The sequence below is a fragment of the Alosa alosa genome, chromosome 5, assembly GCF_017589495.1.
Source record: "Alosa alosa isolate M-15738 ecotype Scorff River chromosome 5, AALO_Geno_1.1, whole genome shotgun sequence".
Taxonomy (NCBI): domain Eukaryota; kingdom Metazoa; phylum Chordata; class Actinopteri; order Clupeiformes; family Clupeidae; genus Alosa; species Alosa alosa.
The window spans coordinates 16,187,418-16,211,376 of NC_063193.1; the positions used below are offsets into that span (position 1 = coordinate 16,187,418).

Genomic DNA, 23,959 nt, shown 5'->3' on the forward strand with positions numbered 1-23,959 from the left:
CATGTTGTAAAAAACATTTGTTTGTGTGCAAATGAATAACTGTTATGCTGCTTACAAAGTTAACATAAGACTAATACAACGCTATGCTTAGGCTAGGACACTGAAGTGTGAGTAGGCTATTACATTAGTATTACAGCTAACGGTAGTGCTACGTGTAAAATGATAAAATGAAAAACTTACCATTCTGAAGTAGTCATTTGTAATCTATGGGCGACTGGTTGCTCCTCTACATCAGATTCTTCCTCTGATTCTGGCTCCACATATATGGTTCAACACCTAATGTGTCCATATCAACAATTTCGATGTTTCAGTGAGTGAGTGCTTGTAATATGACGCTGTTTTGTTCAAGAGCTTAAGCTCGTTGTAAACCAACCAATCAATCGACAGCTCATCTTAATATTCATGAGCATACCATAAAGGAGAAAACCTCTCGTTTCATTCTAGGGCTTTTAACCAGGCTTGCATTAGGGCGCATAGGAACAGCACATATGCCATTTTCAGCCCAACCAATGTACACCCTATTCAGAGACCTTAAGGACCAAATAAATTCTATATAATCATTCTATCACCCTACTGTGTAGTGGGTCCCATTTAGAAGTGGCTACTTTCTGTGCATTGCACACACACACTCAGGCATGCCAAACAAAGCATACACAAAAGTTTCAAGAGTGGGGAAAAAAAAATGCAAATTGAAGTGTGATTTAGTGAACGGATGTACAGGACTGTTAGTATCGTGTTCTTTTTTTAAGAAAAAAGAGGGAAAACAGTCATCTGAAGTACCTGCTGTCTGCTTGTTTGGGTGGTGGATCCATGCATCCTACACGTGCAGCTCTTGAAGTGACGTTTTTCCCGGGTCTCCCTTTTCTCTCGCAACGGTCTGTCAGTGCACAGCACGTCTTGGTCTTACCATATAACGGGTCATCAGAGCTTCATTAACGTTACAGAGACATTGGCACAGAAGGCAGAACGACGAGGAAGTACACGTGTTCAGGTATGAATGATGTACCAGGTTGTGTTGTGACTTGATAGATGGAAATATATCCATATTGTTGCCATTTTGAGACCTATTTTACTAGACAAACATTCTGCCATAACATATTTGGCAAAACGCCGAGCGCACCTGACCTGACATCTGTTAACGTTAGACTTCTGACACGTGCCTTTCTCCCATGGTTCAGAAAAGTTAGACTGTTGGCATTAGATACACCTTTATTCATTTAAAGTGAAGAATTGTGAGAAGCCTTACCGTATCTCTACTTGCACCGTAAGTATACCACATAGGCGTCGTTTTTCTCACCTTTGGTAACATTATAGATAAAATGTGGAAGATGGCTAACTAGCATGTTAATAGGAACGTGGCATAGCTAGTCAGCTGTTTGTGCTGCACCTGAGCAGCTAGGTAGCTAACTTACAAGGCAGCTGTGTAATATGGAAAGGAAATCTTTTAAATTTGTTTTAACATTTTGTACATTATGCGAAAGACTTGATCACATCATCAAACTGTTCATTTATTTATGGGTAAGGTGTGGTGGCGTGTTTGCATCAAAAACACGAATCCTACACTTCAAGATTTATGTGAAGATTTCCGATTAATGTTAACTAGCACTCAGTATTTGGCTTACAGTATGTCACACTAGCGGCAAGTTAAGCTCCAGTGTGCCATACTGTATTTTCATGTGGAATAGTAGAACTAATCACTATTCTATATCTAGTTTGTGAAGTCAGGAGTAGCGTGAGTTTCAAGTTAATTTCTTTGCAGGTGTGCCCAGCAGTTACTGGATCGCACTGAAAACATGGATCCGAATAAACCACCATTTTTTGGAACCCCTGGTGCAGTCCACAAGCCAGAGGAAGCTCTCATTGGCCGTGGTCGCAGTCTGTTACTGCCACCAGGAGATGCAAGCTTTGGGAGAGGCAGGGGCTTTGAGCTCATGGCCAGTGCACCAGGTGGTCAGTTTGGTAGAGGGTTGATTTACCCAGGCAGTGAACCCTCTACAGGACTAGCAAGGGGACTGCCTTTGCCTTCAGATGATGGAGGCATGGGCCGTGCCAGAGGGCTGTTTCTTCAAGCTGTTCAACCATCAGTAGGGCTTGGCAGAGCGGCACTCCTTCACGTGGAACCCAGTGTGATGCCAACTCCTCTGGCTCAGCCTGCTAAACCAGATTCGCCTCAAGGCATGCCATCACTGCAAGCTGAAGAGGAGGAGATGGCCAAGAAAAGCCAAGAGGAGGTACATTTCAAAGATTGTGTCATTATTGTGAAAAGTGATTAACATAATGTATTGGCTAATTATCCCTCTGATCCTGACTAATGTCACAAATGATTTTTGACCGAAGGTCGCAGTGACAACTCCTGGCTCTTCCCTGGTCTCCATGTTCAGAGGCATGGGCATTGAGTCCTCCCGGACCACCTGGGGAAGAGGAATTATGCCTGGGGGTGAGCCAGTTTTGGTTTTAATGACACAAGTTCTGTTCTGTTTGTCCACTCACAGAACAGATACAGGCTTCAGTTTGAATGACATTATGTAATGATGTTTGGATGTAGTAGCTATGGCTGCATAACATTCTAAATTGTTATGTATGTAGTGAGTAGAGGTGCAAGAGGAGAACCTGTGACACCCCAAGTGGGTGTAAGCTCAGCCATCGGTTCCGAAGGAGACGGACCAGTGAAAGAGGAGATGGGTCGTGGCAGCAGGTACATACTGATATATACTCATATAAGCTGAACAACTAGCCTACAGTAACTGAAAGCTTACTTGTTAAATATATTTCCTGAGACATGGACTGGTTTGGTCATAGTTCCAACAGTGGTGCCTCTTCCATGCCTACACATTTAGGCTACTCAGTCCATGTTAACTTTGTTATGGAAAATGGAAATTAATCTTCATAAACAAACCTTCACTTTTTGAGAGATGCCTTGTGTTTTATCAGGCCGTAAAGTTCAGGCACTATGTCTGAATTCCGACATGGGTCGGGCCATTTAAGATTTGAAAATACATAACCAGGGTAGGAATTTCATGACGGCCATGGCCGTTGCCCCTTGCGTTGGCCGTGATGCCTCTTTGAAAATCAGAGGTTTACGGGCCTTGGTGCCCCCTTCTTTCAATATTCTGCTTTGCGTCTGACTAATAGCGATATTTATTTAGCCTATGGTCTGTCAAAATAATCTTAGCATTCACAGCGCAAATTAATTTAGTCGTTTAGTGACAGCGCACGGCAAGAATGAAGTGCTTCCAAATTCACCCATTCACTTGAACTACTCTCGAAGTAGCCTATTTGTTGCCGCGGTGAACGGTTCCCTACCCATCCATCTCGGTGGAATACTTCACGAACCCTTCATTCAACACATGCCCCCTGTACAGTTAGCCACTCCAGAGTAATCCAGTTTTGAATTTGCAGCAAATTTCGACATGCATGGACGTCTCCAAAATTGGGCTTTAAGTTTTACAATGTGTTTAAATTATTCTACATGATTTCATAACGGGCCTAATAGAAATAAATAGTTACAAATATCGCCTAGATATCGGTAAATCAGAGGACAGCTGACTAAGGTTAAGTAGCCTTAATGATCACAAAATGCTAAGCATGCATCTAGGCTATTTGAGTTTCTTAAAGCTGAGCTGTGCTTAAATTGTTCAATACATGATTTTATAACAGGCCAAATATAAAATAAATGTTAAATATAGCATAGATATCTGTAAATATTAGATGATTTACAGTTCTATGTAATATGTCATGTTTCATGTTTTTTGTAATGTTTCATACAGTGATGCAGATCTACTGCTGTGAATAGGCTAAATACAACTTTGATCATTTTTATAGCCTACTACAGTATAGTTAACTTTGGTCTTGGTGCCCTGACATGTGGCCTTTGTGCCCCCCACCAAATATGCCCAACTGAAGGCCAAGTGGCCTTGCCCCTAAAATGATGAAATTCCAGTCTGTACATTTGCCTGTACATAACTATTTAAGGCACAGAAATTTTCCTTGCTTTAAGCCCTGTATGATCGGATGCATTTCTACTATCCTAAAATTAAGAAATATCATTTTAATTGGTGCACCCAACACACTAAGGAAGGACCACACAGACCCAATGTTTTTCTTGTGTTTTTTCCCCCACCTACATGGCATCACAACAGTGTGAAAATGCACAAGCATTTTTGCATAAAAACATCAAATACACTACCAATCAAAAGTTTGGGGTCAGAAATTTGCCGGTAGTGTAAATGTGTACACTTTGTGAAATCTAGATATTTTTTCCCATATTCTTGTCATGATATGCAAGTTTGTTTTTCTCATAAGACACTCTGTTAAGTAATATTTTTATCTTTCACCAGGTTTATAAATATAATCTTTACTCACATAATGTTTTGGTTTTGTATGTTTTTCATTTTCATTCATTTTATCAGACAATTAGGCGATGGCTACTGCACTCTAGCCCAGTTCCTTAACCACTACACTACCACCGCCCCACTACACTACCACCGGGAATTACTGATTCTTGCCGTGGTCAGCAAGGTATAAGTTTTGAGCACCACTCTAATATTAACATCCTGACAAAACTTCGTTTCCAATAATAACAGACGTGGATTTCGGTGCCTCATTTTAAACAGTCTCTGGTTTTAAAAAAAAAAAAAAAAAATTTATATGAGGCATCACTGCATGTCATGCGCCATCTGTAGCATCTTGCACCACATTCAATATACAGTTAGCTAACATAAACACTTCAAGATAAGCTTAAAGCAGAGGGGCATAGGCTATTGGACTGTGTTTGACAGCTCATGTGAGCCCATGCCATTGCCAAGTAGCCTACTTTAAAGCAATATCACAAGCTCTTGTCAAAATCTAGCAAATAACTACACACAAGCAAAAGGCTATGAAACAACACCAACAGCCTAGTTTACAAAAAAAACTTGCTACAGTAATTTCCTGTGTATTAGCTGCATTGTGTATAAGCCGCAGGATAGCATTTCATGCAGGTTAAAAGAAACGAAACCATATTAATACCATATTAACTGGCCCCGTGGACTAACCTCATAGCTGAAGAAGTTTTGCAAAATCAATGTATAAGCCGCGGCTAATAGTTTAAATTAGTAGAAATTACGGTAATGCGCTAACTGGCGTCTATTTAAAATGTTATCAGCAAAGTTGTAACGTGACAACTGTTTCAAGGTATGTTTTGATAACTTCCGAACTACATAATGACATTAATCTTTCATATGCATTAGGCCCATATAGCATGAATTTGAAGCTAAAAGTTTGCTTGTAAAAACATAAATATGTATGTGACAAACATACCTCTGCTGCATTGATATTCCCGAACTGTCAAAGAGGCTATGGAACCATCACCACACTAAATCGCTAATTAAGCTTCTCTGACGGGAGGTAGCCTAATGTTTTGCGCATAGCCTAGTTGCTGTTAAAATGCCTACTAGCGCTGGGAATTTGAAATACTTCATCAATGGCATATATAAAGTTAAAATGATTGTGTTTTAAGGGGGAAGACATTTGAGCATTTGAGAACACATTAGATAAATTTGAAAGCTGAATCCATAGATAAGACTAGGCCTACTTGCAATTGCATTGCCCATGACCTGGCAGTTCCAAGGCAAGCCATTTGAACATTTAAAGATATCATCTGCACTGGATAAACTTTAAAGCAGAGGAAAGATTGATTAGGCTACTTGCCAATTCCTTGTGTGTGCATCCATGGTAAGCCATTTTACCTTTAAACCGTTTTGACACAGACACCGTATTAGTATTGATTTAGCACCTGTATCGGATAAACCCCAAACGATACCCAACCCTAGTCTGGAGGCATAAAAAGAGGGGCAACGTTTGATTTAAAATGTCTGAGGATGTGCACAGTGCTTAAAATTATTTGGCTGTGTGTGAGACTGAAATGTGTATAAAATGTTTGTACAAATGTTTCAGCTGGCTCGGGCAAGGACTTGTCGGAGCAGGCCGTGCCACTGTTCCCACCATGGGCATTGGCAGAGGGCCCACCTCTTCGTCCATGCTCCCCCCGGGCCCAGCGGCCATCTCTGCCGGCCTCAGCCCTCCCCTGACCGGCTCCCCTCCCAAAGAACCCCCTATGCACCCCGAGGGCTCTCCACCAAAAGCCCCTTTACAGATGGAGGCCTCACGGTAAGTGCCCTCGACTGAAAAAGGACGGTTTCTCTAGACACTGTTGTTAACAATGATTTAATTTTTTTGTCTAATTTGTTTGATGCTCTAGTGCAGGGGTCTCCAACCTTTTTCCCTCTGAGAGCTACTTTGACAAAATGGACATGGCCGAGAGCTTTTATGTTAGTAGTAGCATGCGTGTACAGGTATTCATTCACATAGCTAATCTCCACCCAAAACCGCTGAATAAGATTTGTATGCTTTTTAAAGGTTCCTTTCAACTCATTTACTTTCTCTCTTTGTAGACTGAATTTGATTTCATAGGAATTTTAACATGTTTCCTAAGTGACTGGGTTATCAGATTTATAAACGTCTTCCTCCAACCTTTTGGAGAGCTACTTAGAAACAGGTGGGAAGCTACTGGTAGCTCGCGAGCTACCTGTTGGAGACCCCTGCTCTAGTGGCTCTGTGTGTCTTTCGGCTACACTTTGACTTAAAACTTCACTGCACTCTCATACTTTGGTGACAGTATTAATTGCTATCCCTAATAGGGCTGCAACTAATAATTTTCATAGTTGGCCAATCTGCTGATTATTTTCTCGATTAATCGATTAGTTGTTTGATCGATAAAACACCAACCGTTAAATCGATTATTAAAATAGTTAGCAATTCATTTAATGGTCAACAACTAATCGATTAATCAATTAATCATTGCAGCCCTACTACATAAGTTCTCCCTTGCAATGGAGCTTGAATGTTATTACTCATTTTTGTCGCTTAGGATAAAAGTGTCAGCTAAATGAATAAATATAAATGTGGTTAAAGATCAGTCCTTTCACGTGGAATTCACAGAAGGTTGTGCGTTCAATCCCAGGGGCTGCCTGTCAACATTGGAGCCCTGAGCAAGGGACTCTGGAGGGAGCATCCCTGTAGTTAATTCACTCGGAGTTGCTCTGGATAAGAGCATCAAATACATGACATACTATAACGTAAAATCGTGTTCTATTGTTACAGAGAGCCACTACAGAAGGCCGGTACTAAGGGTAATCCTGTTAGGGTTGGATCAAACTACATTGCTATTGGATGTAAGAATGATGCTGTGTACCAGTATCACGTAACCTTCACGTGAGTTTTGTATTTTCTTTCTCTTTGATTGTTTTTGCAATTTATCAGAAAAAGAGATGTCTTCAAAATATATATAAATAAAAAGAGTTCTTCAAATATATTCAACTGACTACACAATAAATCAATTTGTTTTTTAAATCGATTCAATGAACACTTATGTCTCAAATCGAACAGGATTTTTTCACAAAAGTGACAGCCCTATCCAGAACATTCACCTTGTTGTCTTTAAACCATTTCTCTATAGGCTTCGGCTCATTGTCCTGCTGCAGAGTAAATCTTCTCCCAATTCATAGTTCTCTTGCAGACTGAATCAGATTGTCCTCCAGAAGTTCCATATATTTTGCTGAATTCATTTCATTCCTTTATTCTCATGCACTATGTTCACCTATCAGAAGTGGCCCAACTTAAATTGAAATTTGGAATATTGAACTGAATATTGACTTTCAGAAATTATATCACAAATCAAATAACAATTGCAATATATATATATATATATATATATATATATATATATATATATATATATATATATATATATATGAAAAATAGCAGTTTGATATTTTCCCCAATTTGTGCAGCTCTACTGTAAAGAGAAATGTTGACCTGTAAAAAAATCTGCACTATATATATTCTACAGCCCAAATGTTGAATCCATGGGAATGAGATTTGGAATGATGAAAGATCACCGCTCCATTACTGGGGATGTGATCGCTTTTGATGGTTCAATCCTCTATCTCCCTGTTCGCCTCAACGAGGTTGGAATTGTCTCAACATTACATTACATGACTTGGTTTTGATGTGTTTGTCATAGAAAGCAAAAGTTAATCTTTCAAATTAGCCCACTTTACAATTTTGTTTGCCTTACAATCACCTTACAATTTCACCAGCACCGGCAATAATCCAATGTTTCCACTGTAGGTGGTGCAACTGAAAAGTGAGAGGAAGACCGATGGTCAGGAAATTGACATTAAGATCCAGATGACTAAGATCATTCCCCCTAGCTCTGATCTTTGCCTCCCATTCTACAATGTTGTGCTGAGGAGGTAAGGCAGAGAATGTCTCGCAAAATCCGCAGACAGACATTCATTTCGTATAATGGACATCAGTTTTCACCCACAAAACCCCCGAGACAGCGTTTTGGAGAACACCCAACAGGGTGTGCTGTCTGCAGCTGGCTAATCTTTTCTTTGTTCTCCACATGAAGTTGAGTGCATTGTGCACTCTTCATTGCCTTGAGCAAAAAAACATGCTTTCTTTTGAGTGGTCTCAGCTGTAACACAAAAGCAGGACAGACTTCAGATAATGTCTGTTTTCTATGAAGCTTAAAAAGCTCCCTTTCATAACAGTATTTAATTATCCATGTCAAATATGATTAGCTGTATAAGCTTTGAATTTTGTGCAATTGGTGAGTTGAAGCCGAAATCATGACACCATTGTCTGTCTGTCTGTGTGTGTGTGTGCGTGCGTGCATGAAGGGTAATGAAAATCTTGGGATTGAAATTGGTCGGGCGAAATCATTTTGATCCCACCTGTGCTGTTATTCTTGGAAAGCACAGGTATGTAATATTCTTTTGACCTTACATTTTACTTCAGCACAAGTGGAGCGTAAGCGGCCGCTGACCCAGGATTGTGTTTTGTTGCAGACTTCAGGTGTGGCCTGGATATGCCACCTGCTTCAAACGCACGGACGGAGGCCTGTATCTGTCTGTGGATGTGACCCACAAAGTGCTGCGGAACGACTCTGTTCTGGATGTCATGTAAGTTCAAGCAATCAAAAATTGCTTTGGTCGGTGAAATGGCTTAGGTTTGCTTGCCCAGACAGTGACACTGAACTCTGAATGAGCGGCTTGACAGCAGGAGTGTTTTACTGTGAGTTGTGCTTGGAAATAGTCTCTATTCATTGAATGGATGGAAGGCAGACTCCTCGGTAGATAGTTTATGACATACAGAAACACAGTAAGTGCAGGATTTAACATCAAGTTGGTTAATGTTCTGCACTCCAAGACAGATGAGATTTTTTTTGGTCTTACTGAGGGAACTTGAATGGATGGAGAAATGTTAGTTGATTTATGATAATCTAAGTGTTATGTACTAACTGGTGTTTACGCTGGGTTTCCACGGATCATGTACTTTCTGGAATATCTTGGAATTTTAAAAAGACATGTAGTATCAGGGAATTTTGTTGAAGCATATTCATAATTGGTACTAGTATTTTCTATGTAGTATTTTTTTAGTCTATGGTTAAATCACATGCTTGCCATGGTCATCAAAGGTCATGGGAGTTTCTATTTTTTAGTCTCTTAAAGTCAAGGAATTTGACATTTTACTTAGAGTGGGGAGCTAATCACATTAATCTGTAAACAAACTTCAGTCTAATGTTTTGCACTTTTTGCCTTTCAATGAGGTCTCCAGCAAATTGACAATCTTCATGGATTTTGTCCAAATGTCAAAACAAATCACAGAACTCATTGGTAAAACATTTAAAGATAACTCCATTGCTTGGGCTGTCACAATATATGGATCCTCTTGAAAAAGGCAAAATCACCCACTTCTAGGGCTGTCACAAAATCAGATTTTCACTACATGCTTATCAAGGCCAAGAGAATTAAATAGTTATAAAAAGGCAGTGAAAAGGCAACCAGGTGAACTGATGAAACATTTTTACAGCGGGGAAAATAAGTATTGAACACGTCAACATTTGTTTCAGTAAGTATACTTCCAATGAGGCTATTTGCATGAAATTTTCACCAGACGTTAGTATTAACTCGGATAATCCACCCATATAAAAAAATCCAAACATTAAAGTCCATAGGTAGAGTTATGTGCAATAAAGTGGAATGACACAGGAAAAAAGTATTGAACACGCCTGCTGAAATTTCTTAAATACTTTTGTGGAAAAGCCTTTATTAAATGACAGCTTTAAGGCATTTCCTGTATGGAAAAAAGCCTTTATTCTTTTAAACAGATAGTCTTTAATATTGAAGATTTCAGGGGTCCCTGTGAAATCTTTGACAAAACTGCTTTAAGGCATTTCCTGTATGATGAAACTAATCAGTCACAGTATTCTGGTGTGAGTTTGGCCCATTCTTTTAAACAGATGAGTCCTTTAATATTGAAGATTTTCAAAGGGGTCCCTGTGAATCCTGATCTTTAGTTAACTTCAAAACTGTTCAAAATTGAATTAAAGTCAGGGCCTTGATTTCCTTTCTCTGAAACCAATTGAGAGTTTCATTTTGCTGAATGGTTTGGATCATATTATATCAATTTGTACAGATGGGAGGGATGAATTTCTCTAACTAACTTATAGATTCAGTTTGTTCCTTGCCCACCATTCTTTTGCGTTTGTGTACTGCAGTTTGTTCCTTGCCATTTTTCTTAGCGTGTTCAATACTTTTTCCCTGTGCCATTCCACTTTTTTTTACTCATAACACTACTTTTTAGACATTAATGTTTGGATTTTTTTATATATGTGTGGATTACCTAAGTTAATACTAATGTCCGGTGAAAATTTCATGCGAATAGCCTCACTGGAAGAATACTTGCTGTTGAAAAAAATGTTGACGTGTTCAATACTTATTTTTCCCGCTGTATGTCATTGATTTCATGGAGAGATAGCCTTATCACTTACAAAAAAGCACTCAACGAGGCTAAACATAATGGTTATGGTCAGTGCCAGTATATGGTGACATCCCTACCCACTACGGGAACGCCATGCCACAATACTGACCACTGACTTAATCAGTGGGAGTTTAAGCAGAGACATTCTAAAGAATCTTTAAAGGCAGTATGAAAAATTACATGTACACTGCCAAATTCGGCAAAACAAAGGTATCATAGAAGAAAGAATCACATGTAGAAATTTGATTCGGACATGCCTCGATGCCTTGCTGCCACTGAATGCCATCATAAGCCCTATTCGAACAGGATTAGTTTTGTACGTCTGTAATATAAATGGACAATCCGCACGGAATTAAGAAACCTCTGTATTTAATCAGAAGTGGAAGGAGTAACTCGATTTACGCACTGCTGTCATCTCCCTGTCACCATGTGCAAGCTACTTTGCTTCCTGATATTGCATTCATACATGCAACATGGCCTGAGTAATGTTTACTCATTATTTCAGTGTGAATTTCAAGTTTATTATTCACCCTCCTTGTCGATTACATTGGAAGTCTATACTTTACTATACCAGGCAAAATCATCATCCTGTGGTTGCCTTGCATTATTTATTACCGAGTGATTCTTCATACGCCTCCATGCTCAAAAAAACGCGGAAAACCATGTTTAAACAGGATATGACGGAATATCTACATACATTTTTACAGAGGGTTGTATTCGCACAGGATTAATATTACCTGAGGTATTTTTTCTGGACTGTTTTCCAAAAGTCGCCCGTCATTTGTACTGACATTCTCCGTAATTATTACTGACGTGGCACATTCAGACGGGACTAAAACCCCTGGTAATAATTACTTTACCCTACGTCCCCACGTAAAACTAATCCCGTCCGAATAGGGCTTTAGAAGGCAGGATTTTTCTGTTTTGGACACGGCCATTGTGCCTTTTTTGGGGTTTGCCATTTTAGGGGTTGGAAAAAAAATTGCAGTTACCGGTACTCTGATATTTTACATTGCTTAAATACAGCGTCATCTCCTGGGATTTGCTCAAAAGCATCTGCTTGAGACATGAATGGTAACATTTTACACTCCGTAAAGCGCCATGAGACATGTGCAATGTTTTGGTGCTCTATAACTGATATTAAATTGAAATTAACAATTTCAATTAATAATATTTTTTTTTTTTTTTCCAGGCATGCCATTCACCAGCAGAGCCGAGAGAGTTTCCAGGAGGTGTGCACCAAAGAGCTCATCGGCAGCATCGTCATCACTCGCTACAACAACCGCACCTATCGCATTGATGACATTGAGTGGTCGAAGTCCCCAAGAGACACCTTTACCCTGGAGGATGGAACCCAGACCACTTTCTTGGACTACTACAGGTGAACCTGCTGTAGTGCGACTAGCATGTGGCCGTTTCACACTTTTTTTTACTCTACTCTCAAAAGTAATTACCCATTTGTTGCTTTGATTTTTTTCCATGTAGCAAAAACTATGGCATTACCATCAAAGAACAAGATCAGCCTCTCCTCATGCATCGTCCAAAAGAAAGGGCAAAGCCGCGGGGAAAGGTCATGTATTTTCAAAACTGCACTCTGCATGATTCAGTTCACTTACGTTGTTTATGCAAGATTGCATTAGCTTTGTAAACAAATGGTTCTTGGATAGGCTGTCTCTGACCATGTGAGGCCCTGATGGTCAGCTCTGCCCCGAAGGCTCATGTGTCCAGCAGGGGCTAACCCACCATCTGACTCGAGTAATTAGCTCAGTTTTTGAATCACACAGATTTAACTGATTTGTTCAATCATGCAACACTGTTTTTAGTTTGCTCAGACACCTGCAGGACATATTGTCTATTTTGGAAACCATTTGGGAAGAGTTGAAAGGTTATTCTCTTGTCTGTCAATACAGTGTCACCCTGTGGCTGGAAATGGTACTGTAGGATAAGCCTCGGTATCACTTCACTCAGTATCACTTTCAGGGTGTTTTATTAGCTGAGTAATGCAGTTCATTGTTATCCTGGAAAATCAGACCCTGATAATCTAGAAAGATTAAGGGTCTGGCCAAGAACAATGTAATGGCCCAACTCGAGGGGCGGCAACAAGCATGCATTTAAAACTCTCACTGCACGCAATTGGATAACACTAGACCATGTTTACTCTGAATGATTTCGCACTTCGACGCAATCGGATAACACTACGACCAATGTGTACTGTCCTCCAGCGTTGCAGCAATGTCTTCATCAGTTTAGCTGGTTCCCCGAAATGTTGGGGGTAAAAGTAACGTGGATCATTGCTCTTTACCAGAGTGTCTCGCAGAGACAATTCCATTGTGCTCTTGCGAGAACTCTGGATATCCAGGGTAGTTCATTGTGAGAGTTGTCATTTATCTTTGAGGTACTATCTCAGATTGTCAACATTTGGCTGTGAATGTGTTTCTTCTAGGTTATAACAGGAGAGATTCTTCTGCTGCCTGAGTTGGCCTTCATGACTGGGATTCCAGACAAGATGAGGAAGGATTTCCATGTCATGAAGGTGAGTACTGCTGTCCAGCATTATTAAATGTTACCAGTGGAGCAGTATCAGTTCGAACATTGTCTCTCCGCTTGTCTCTAATTTTTGCTGCTCACTCTCTTAGCCCTCAGTTTTCATTGTTTGTTCTTCTTCATGGAACTCTTACTTCTTTCCATGGATGACATGTTAATGTATTGTGGTGTTGCTCTCTCGGACAGGACCTCACACAGCACATTAATGTGGGTGGCGAGCAGCACACCCAGTCCCTGAAGCAGCTGCTCATCAAGATGAACACCATTCCAGAAGCCCAGACCGAGCTGGGTCGCTGGGGGCTTGAGATAACTACGGACATCCTCATGGTGAGACAACGCACATCTAGTGTCTTGTTTTCTACCTCAGGTTTTTTTGTCATGGAAAAGTACTTGTCAGGTGTTTGGTCTAAAGTGTTTGATGTGCTTATTCACAATCAAGAAAAGGGTTAATATCAAATGATTATGTCCCAGGAAATATGTGATTTTGTGAGTAAGAACAGATCATTTTCTTCACTGAAGTGTCAGTCTTTGAGAAATGTCCCATTGTGGCCATTGGTGAAGTATTGACTAAAGCTCTACAGTGCAATGCAACAGCTGGAACGCAGTTATTTGGGGGAAAGGTCAAAACACACTTAATTTACAATGACCTCCATGTGTCTTTTAGACTCAAGCGAGGACTCTGCCTCAAGAGACCATCTGCCTTCAAAGGGCCTCCTTCCAGCCAGCCCCTGATGCCAGCTGGTCCAGAGAGGTGACCAGAGAAGCCTCTATCAGCTGTGTAAGTATAAGTTCACATACATGGCCTTTGTTTGTTGACTGAGTTCTTTGAGTGATATATTTGCTCCTTTAACAAAGTGCTAAACTATCATTGACCCATGGATGTAAGGATGACCTACACGATTTTCCCTTGGCAAGTCTGGAAATGGGTATAAAATATCCCCAAAAATGGTTAACCAGTGGAAAAGTCATTTTTACTTTACATTGACAACAAATTGAGAGGACCAGTTGCTAGAGTTTTGAGAATTAAATGTTGTTCCATTCCTGCCCGATATAGGATTTTAGTTGCTCAACAGTATAGGGTATTCTTAATGATGTTTGTCATTAATTAATAACTAATTTGACAGGTCTGGACTGCAGACAGGCCATTTTAGCACCTGGACTCTTACTATATGGAGAATAGTGTTAATTTCGTCAGACGAGACGAGAGGAAATATGTTACAATCCACCTTTTTTTTTTCATGACTAAGGCGAGGCGATGTGAGGCGGCAGTAATGTCCTGAAACACTGACTAAGACTAACTTAAGATGCATTATTGTTGACGAAAAAAGGCTAGAGACTAAAATGTTTTGCATGAAATAAAAACTAAGATAAAATCTCTCTTCATTTTCGTCTACAAAATGAGAAGACAGAATATCTAGCTGTTATGTTTTCAAAATATTCGAATGAGTTCATACGCAACAGCTTTCCTGTAGGCTAGTCTAAGTGCTGTTGCTGCAACCCTGTGGCTGCAACACGAAACTACATGTAACAAGAACACTGGAGATTTCTGCCAGAGTTATTAGCAAGCTAACTACCTAAGCTTTATGCCACAATGCTACATACCCAGAAGTTGAAGCTTCTCTCATACAAATTAACATCCCCAGAATGTCCATAACGAAAATGTTCATCATGTAATGTCAACTATTTAACTAGTTAGACTGATGATGCAAAGTTTGCTAGCAAGTAAGCTAATATGGAAAGTTTGCATAGCAAGTTAGCTATGGCTAAGATGGAGAGTCTGTTTGGGGAATGTGTTGTGTTTACATATCGCCATCTAGCTTTGGTGCGGAGTAAAACATTAATACTTTGGCCTATGACAGTGTTTCTCAAACTTTTTCAGTTTCAGGACCACTTAACTAACCCTAGCTAAAAAAAAAAAAAAAAAAAAAAAAAGATTAGACCTACTTCACCAGTAGCCTATAATTAGTCTACACAATAGGCCTACTCACTGAACCACCTTGCTTATTGTCTTTGCACTTTGCTTATTTGTGTGGATTCATACTGTATGATTTAAACTGGCATATCTTACATAGACAGTGTTGCAGAACTGTTTTTACATACAAGTTGGTTCAATATTGCAAACAACTCATCTATATTATATTTTACCACGTCTGCTCATGGACTACTTGGGATAGCTTATGGACCACCAGTGATCCCCGGACCACACTTTGAGAAACACTGGTCTACGAATATGACAGTGGTCCCATCAAATCTTTACTGTCTATGGTCAAAATCCCATCCGAGCTATAACTGTAGCTCGACTTACCTGTGCATGTAAACATACTGACTGACAAAAATCAGAATGAGTAATTATAACAGACGAGTAGCCCTGTGGACACACAATATTGTTGGAAAATTGAGAAACACTATTTGACTCAAATGGTAATCAGAAATAATTTGTTATAAAAAAAAAGACTAAAATGTGTTGACTAAAACTGACTAAGACTAAGATACCTTTAGTTTTCTTTTGACTAAAACTAGACTAAAATGACGGAGACTTTTAATTAGAGCTAAAACTTGACTAACAAAAATGATATTTGAATGACTAAATATGACAAAGACTAAAAGGACATTTTGTCACAAGACTAGGACTAAGACTAAATTAAAAATAGGTGACAAAATTAACACTAAGAGAAATACTTTTTAAACATGCAGAATTAATTTGGGCATTGTTTTCCTGAAATATTCAATGTCTATCCATTGCCTGGATGGCAGTATATGTTGCTAAAAACAGCAAAAAAAGCATTGATTGTGCCGATGCCCATGCTTTTATTTTTTAAAAATATATTTTAAATGTAACACCACTTGATCCATAGTGAAACGTTGTTTCGTCTCACTATATACAGTGTATATTACCAGCCAAAATCTACCAGCCACTCAATAATATATGGTTGAAATGACAATAAAACCCACTTGAATTGACTTGACTAATGCACCTCCACACAGTCATAGATGTTGGGTTTCGAACTGAGCACTAAAACAAGTTGGATAGGTCCTTTCTTCTTTAAGCCAGATGAGTCCATGATTTCCAAAAAGAATTGCACATTTTGATTGGTCTAACCACAGGACCTTCTTCCACTTCACCTCAGTCCATTTTAAACAAGCTCAGGCCTCAGGGGGTATTTTTGTATCACGTCAAAATACAATTTTGGCTGTTGCATGATAAAATCTACAGCATTTCTGAATTGAATATCAAACTGTGCTCATAGACAATGGTTATCAGAAGTTTTCCTGAGCCCATACAATGATTTTCTTTACAGAAACAGGTCTGGTTTTAATGCAGTGCCATTTGAGGTCCACAGGACCATAGCAATCAATATTGTTTTTCAGCTCTAACCCTTGTTTGCAAATGTTTATCTGGATTCTCTGAATATTTGAATGATATTATGTACTGTAGATGATTAACTCACCAAATACTTTATAACTTCATGTAAAGGAGCATTAAAATGACTGTTTCATCATTTGTCCGTACAGGTTTACACAGAGTGATGAATACCCCTACATCTTTACTTCTAAGAGACTGTCTCTCTGGGATGCTCTTTTTCATACCCAATCATGTTGCCAGTTACCCTAATTAGTTCCTCCTTTTGTTTTCTTTATCATTACACAACTTGTCCAGCATTTTGTTGTCCCTGTCCCAACTTTTTTTGAAATGTGTTGCTGGTATCAAATTCAAATGAACATATATTTTCCATGAAATAGTAAAATTAGTCATTTTCAACATTTGAACTAAATATGCGTTTACAACAGGGATGGAAATTGAATATTTTTTCTACCTGCCACTGTGGCTGGTGGATTCCAAAATCTACCAGCCACTCAACTTTTTTACCAGCCACTAGAGAAACGGCATGAAAATGTGATGTGATATGATTATAGTAGGCTACCCAAAATGGTCATGGTAATCGGCATTATTGCGAAACGACTAAAATGTTATCGGTCGACTAAACCTTCCTGCTGTCCTCCAAGCACAGTAGCAACAAAACTAAAGGTCAACAGAACCACATTCATATGCCTTAGTGTCTTGTCATAAAAGTGGTGTGGCTTCTTTAAGACTCCGTTTGTGTGAGTTCTGGAGCATCCTATAATCCAACTCTCCAACTTGATCTAACTATACTGTACATCATCTGATTTAAATATTTACAGGTATCAAGGCTATAACATTTAGCATTTATTTTTTATTTGGCCTGTTATGAAATCATGCACTGAACAATTTAAGCACAGCTCAGCTTTAAGAAACTTAATATACATGCTTAACATTTTGTGAAACTACATTGGAAAAACTCTGGTTTTACAGTTATCTAGGCGATATTATTAACAATTATTTTGTATTTGGCCATATCATGTATGACAAAAGCCCAAAGTCTGAGACATTTGCTTCAATTTCAAAACCGGATTACTCTGGAACGGCTAATTGTATAAGGGAATGCTTTACACCTTTGTGTTCGGTAAGTTCTGCTGTTCATTCTGATATACGGTTTGTAATTTTTTGAATGAAAAGTTTGTGAGATATTCCACCACGACAAATGCCACCGTCCACCGTCTGTCTTTCTCATAGGTCTAAATAGCAGCGTGTCGCAGGCCGGATTAAAATAGATATAGCCTACGGGCCAATTCAAAAGAGAACTATTTATGTATTAGCCTGTGAAGATACAATGCAGATCCACAGATCTCACTAGATTTATGTTAATGCAGTCATCCTGAAATAAACTAACAGTGGCACATGAAAGCATAGTGACAGTTTCTTAATGGTAGTGAAGTGAAAGTGAAGCGCTGCACCAGTGCCTATAGGCTATGCTGCGGGTGGCGTCTCACTAGGAGTTGGTGTAGAACTTCAAATCAGCACAATTTACCCTTATAGGCTGGTAACGTTACATGATCCCTAAAGACACTTTCTTATTTTTAACCGTAAGTTTTTAACACTTTTCCCAGTGAAGATGTCATTGTGATCTCATGAGGGAATAACTGATTGGAAACTGGGAGAGGTTTGCTAACAAGAGTTGCCCAGTTGTGGGCTTGTCGTTACTTGTTGATGATTAATAACCATATGGTCATATTTTTGTAACAAGTCCACTTCAGTCAGTGTTCACTTCTGCTGTTTTGGCCAGCTAACATTAGCCGCTAGTAAAAAACAGACTGGAAACAATAGACAGTGCTGACAGTAAGCTAATAAACTATAGGCAGACAAGCTTAGCAAAAATACAAAATCATATTGTTTACTATTAAACAAAATGTTTATATTTATGGTTGTATATACAGCAGCTTGTATTAATTACCCAAAAATCCCAGTTAATTCCCAAAACTTCCTAGGTATGCAACTTGGAATATTCCCAAAATTCCCCAGTTTAACTTCCCATGGAAATTTAACGGAAATGTTCCGCCCCTTTGCAACCCTACTAATGAATAGAACAACATGGAAACCCAAGCAAAATTATTTAGACCAGGGGTCTCAAACTCCCGGACCGCGGGCCAATTCCGGCCCGCGACCTAATGTCAATATAATGATGTAATTCGGCCTTTGAGGGTATTTTTAATTGCGACAAACAACAACACTGATTAAAATAGACAACAGATCCAAGTACAGTGACATCCCATTTGTACTCTGCTCCACTAGTTGCTAGACATCCAGAGCTTCGATTAAAGCCCAAATTTGCTGCACAAAGTTTTCAGGAAATACTTGTAGGCCTATTACACGCGAGAAACACAAAGACGTGCATTTGTTTGTAATGGCGCGGCAGCGATGCAGGCCATAATTTTGCACAAACTGAAGCAGAAATTGGCCTACACCAAATGTTGGAAAAACATTCACGTGTGATGAAGTCTCGGGTAGGCCATGTTATTCACCTATTCTGATTCTGAAGGAGAATATCTGCCTTTTGGAGATTATGATCGATCGTCTATTGACAGTGATAGTCACGGTGTGTCTGTGAATAGAGGTGCATCTTCGCCTGTATACAACGGTGTCCACTAAGCATACCATGCTTATTTCGACCCTCTGCCCAACATAGCTGGAGGTGGCAGTGGCAATCTTGATGATAGTGTCCGTAATGGACGTGGTATAGACAGCAGGGGTGGTACAAATAGGGCTCTGAAGAACTACAAAGTCACCCACGTTAGGAACAGATTTGACCAGGCTACTTTATTGTAGGCCTATAATAATGGTTTGTTGTTATAGGCTAGTACCGGTAATAGTTTACTATTGTTGGTATACATCTTAGGCCTACTGTTTTCCTGTTAGCTAATTTGTTATGTGGGTAATATGACAAAAAAGAAAGTAAACCTGCTCAAATATGTTCAACATCCAGTATTTACTGAAGGGTGCATAATTTGAAGTGCTAGCCATCCAGTGGCAAATTAGATGGGTACATTTACCCCCTTCATACACTTTTGATTATACTCAGATTTTTAAATTTACAGTAGGAATTTATCTCTGACCACTTTCAAGCCTTTTGCGATGTCAAAATCCAATGGTGTTGTTTTCTTAACCCTGGTGCCTAAAGTTTGCCAGGTTTAAATAAGTGGAAAATATTTTTATTTGGTGTGAAACACACACATAGGCCTACCTGTTTTTATGCTTTTTGTTTGTTTTTATAATTTGTATTAATTTTATCATTTTATTTATAAGCTAAGTTTACTGAAAAGAGATAAAAAACTTGCACTTTCTGTTTGCAGTTTGTGTAGTATTTGAAAAAAAACCCCATTGCATTTTCAGAAATAGGTGTATTATTCTTTAACACTGATGTGGCCCTCCAATCAGATGACGTTGGCAGAAGTGGACCCCAGCTCATTTGAGTTTGAGACCCCTGATTTAGACAGTAAAACATTTGACACTGCTTTGTTTTGCTGCAAAAGTAAAACTAATTTTACTTGACTACATTAGCCATTTTAATACAGTATACTTAGCTTTTCGAGATTTCTATTTGGTATGAAATGAATGAACAGGTAGAGGATCACTTTCATCATCTTAATCTGAGCTTCCATATCTCCGTGTCCCTGTCAGGTCCCTCTGAATTGCTGGGCCATCTTCTACCCGCGGCGGGCTGCTGATCAGGTCGAGGAGCTGGTGAGCACCTTTGGGAAGGTGGCGGCGCCTATGGGCCTCAGGCTGAACCGACCCACGCGCGTGGAGCTCAGGGACGACCGTACCGAGACCTACATCAAAAGCATCCACTCCCAGCTTACCAGTGATGTGAGTCCAGAGCACTATCTGTACATGTGTTGGCTTGAAACTCTCCCAGAACTCAAACTCGGGAGAGTGTGACTTTTTTTACCCTACACTACACTGTAATTTTATGATCACATTTTATGTTTTTATCTAGCCTAATTTACAGTTGGTGATTTGCATTATAACGGGCAACAAAGATGACCTCTACAATGCCATCAAGAAACTGTGCTGTGTCCAGAGCCCAGTACCTTCACAGGTGCGGTAGTTATATGGAAACGTATTTTTTTTTCTGGGGATGTTGCACCAGACACTGAAATTATATTCATTTACTCTCTGTGGCCTTTCATTGATCCACTAAACTGAATTTAGGATTTATTAATGTAGCCACTAACCATGTCGATAGAAGTTAACTATAATATTGAAATTCGGTAGATGAATAGTTATTGTTGCTGATATTGATCACAGCAACACAAACTTAGTTGTGTAGATTTATTGAATTAAACCTTTTGAACTCAGTAGGGTGCTTTTACCCTGGGACCTTATCAATGTTACCACGCTGCTGAAATAGACTGAAAGGCAGCATCTTTTCTGACCCCTTTGAAAGTGCATGTGTATTGACATTGTTTGGCACTTCAAATAGACTTGTCCTCTAGAAATGAAAAAGACAAGAAAACATCACTAGATTCTTTATTCAGTAGCTCAGCTCATCCCCAGATTATAATCTAAGAGAAAATTGAGATATGGAAGCACAAGACAGGTTATTAATGTTAATATGACACAAACCTGCAGTAATGTATTCTGTAAGAAACCATGTATTCTTACATTTTCAGAATGATTTATTCCTTGCAAATGCACACTTTGACACAGTTTGCTCCCATACATTCAGTTTTAACATTCCTTGTATGTAATACACTTAATGACATCTAATATAACTGAAGTGACAATAGTAACTGCATACTGTTCCTGTATTTGTAATAGGCCATCAATGCACGGACCATCTCCCAGCCTCAAAAGCTGAGGAGTGTCGCTCAGAAAATCCTGCTTCAGATGAACTGTAAACTAGGAGGAGAGCTTTGGTCAGTGAATATCCCATTGGTAAGCATGTTATTCTTTAACAAACTCTTAAAAACAAATTGAAACAAACAGAAACAAACCAACAACAACAGAAAAAAATAACAAAACAAACTTCATCCACAGAATAATCTGTGTGATGCTGGCCCCCCATATTATCCAAAAATTATTTACAATACAATGTAAAGTTTTGTTTTCGAGCTGGTTTGCTAAGGAGGCAAGTGTAGTTAACAATAACAATAGCCCCCTCGTGGCTCGAGAAAAACGCACAGCACTTGTTGAAATTAAAAGTATGATTAAGTTGGAATATGAATGCAAGTGTAAATCATCCCGTAGCTTGCTTAGAAGAGCCACAAGCTTGCTCTCGTGTTTTAGGCAAGCGCCCAGCACTACCGAGACAGCTGCTGCCCTGGTGGCGTCCATGTTCTTTCCCACAAAGACAAACTGTAACGTATTGGAACCGGTTTCCAAATTGGTTTCGGTGCCCAACCCTATGAGTGATGTCACTGGCCAGAAAATGTCAAGTTTAATTACTTAAGTTAAAACCCTTAACAGCATGAAGGATGATTTGTACGTCACAAACCGGCACAAACGTAGCACAAATGAATAGCAGTGTTTTTAATAATTTTTAGATGACATGGGGGCTCAGCTTCACACAAGTCATAGAATAAGAGAAGATGACAAAATTGAGCACCAATATAGATTTGATATGTAGATAAATTTACATAAATGAACATAACTGCACAGAAGGTTTTTTTCAAGTATCAACATATAAACATGTTTTTGATTCTACCATTATTATTACACACTCGTTTTCTAGAAACAACTGATGGTTATAGGGGTCGATGTTCATCATGACACCAGCAAGAAGTGCCGCTCTGTCATGGGATTTGTAGCCAGTCTGAACAGGTATGAAAAAAAAAAAATTCTTATGGACCTGTTGGTCAGTCTCGTGGCAAAATAATCTTTTCTTCTATCTGGCTCTGGATGATCTCTTTCCAGCACGCTGACCAGATGGTATTCCAGGGTGTTTTTCCAAATGCCTAATGAGGAGATCATCGTTGGGTTCAGGGCATGCCTGCTGGGAGCCCTGCAGAAATATCATGAGGCGAGTGTTTACATTCAACAAGGGCTACCACGGTAATCCCTTTGATCTGTAATCATTTAACATTGAATGCCTTCTTTCTCCTTGTTGGGGGGGTTAATTAAATGCCTTCTTTCTCCTTGTTGGGGGGTGGGGTTTTGAAATTCTCTTGTGTTTAGAGTAATGTCCTGTTTTTTTCCCCCTCTCTCAACAGCTGAACCGCAGCTTCCCAGAAAAGATTGTGATCTATCGGGATGGTGTCTCTGAGGGTCAGCTCAAAACGGTTGAGCACTATGAAATCCCACAGATTCTCAAGTGCTTTGAGACGTACCAAAATTATGAGCCCAAGCTGGTCTTCATCGTGGTCCAGAAGCGGGTCAGCACCACCATGTACTCATTCTCAGGGGACCGGATTGGGGCACCTCCCCCTGGTACAGTCCTGGATCACACAGTCACCAGCAGAGACTTGTGAGTCTTTTTGACCTGATGACATGGTATTGCAGAAAAATATCTATTCATCTATTCAAGTATTGGCACCCTTGAAATGTTGGTTTTTAAGCAAATACACTTTTGGAGGGTTTTTTTTTTGTTGAGAAAACAAACAAACCAGGACCATTTCAATAGCTCAACACAACTGAAACAACAATTGGTTTCCCCAAATTCAACACAAAATATCACCTAAATGCTGTGGGAAGTGAATACTGTCAAACTGACACGGTCAAAAGTCTTTGCACCCTTTTCATTGTTAAAATCCAGTGCTAAGGTTATGGGTAGTCAGACGTCAGCTGTGGTAGCATTCCTGAGAAATATCAGTCCATTTCTAAAGAACAATAGACTCAAGTTCTATTGGTTTCTATGGACAGTGTGATGTTTTCTCCAAGGATTTCAAAATATTTAAATAAATCGATAACAATTATGTGACCCTGCAAGGCGAAACCAGTTGTTTTGCGCACGGTGCTATTTTGAGATCCACGATAAACAAACGTACAGGTTAAAATGTTGAATTTCACGTTTTTGCATAATTCGACAGTATACGGTCTACACTTTCATATTGTGAACAAATTTCACGGATAAACATACATTTTGACTGTTAAACCTTTATTTAGGTGAAGATTCAACACATTAACAGTGATTCCCTTTGTCCACGCCGCTATAAGGTTTTTTACGGTAGGGTACGGTAGAGCTAATTT

General features: G+C 39.3%; 1 protein-coding gene across 1 annotated transcript in view; it reads left to right on the forward strand.

The window, feature by feature from the left end:
- Positions 1–837: 837 nt before the first annotated feature.
- The window catches only part of piwil2 (piwi-like RNA-mediated gene silencing 2), a 37,713-nt gene continuing 14,591 nt past the window's right edge, over positions 838–23,959 (forward strand). The window contains exons 1-21 of the mRNA XM_048243459.1: positions 838–991; positions 1,760–2,231; positions 2,338–2,437; positions 2,587–2,695; positions 5,935–6,147; positions 7,141–7,251; positions 7,889–8,006; positions 8,170–8,294; positions 8,727–8,807; positions 8,895–9,008; positions 12,062–12,250; positions 12,355–12,439; positions 13,313–13,402; positions 13,600–13,740; positions 14,078–14,191; positions 20,450–20,638; positions 20,769–20,870; positions 21,593–21,709; positions 22,506–22,594; positions 22,688–22,793; positions 22,984–23,237. Coding sequence (XP_048099416.1) covers positions 1,794–2,231; positions 2,338–2,437; positions 2,587–2,695; positions 5,935–6,147; positions 7,141–7,251; positions 7,889–8,006; positions 8,170–8,294; positions 8,727–8,807; positions 8,895–9,008; positions 12,062–12,250; positions 12,355–12,439; positions 13,313–13,402; positions 13,600–13,740; positions 14,078–14,191; positions 20,450–20,638; positions 20,769–20,870; positions 21,593–21,709; positions 22,506–22,594; positions 22,688–22,793; positions 22,984–23,237 — 2,885 coding nt within the window. The 5' untranslated portion in view covers positions 838–991; positions 1,760–1,793. The remainder of the gene's footprint in view (positions 992–1,759; positions 2,232–2,337; positions 2,438–2,586; positions 2,696–5,934; positions 6,148–7,140; positions 7,252–7,888; positions 8,007–8,169; positions 8,295–8,726; positions 8,808–8,894; positions 9,009–12,061; positions 12,251–12,354; positions 12,440–13,312; positions 13,403–13,599; positions 13,741–14,077; positions 14,192–20,449; positions 20,639–20,768; positions 20,871–21,592; positions 21,710–22,505; positions 22,595–22,687; positions 22,794–22,983; positions 23,238–23,959) is intronic.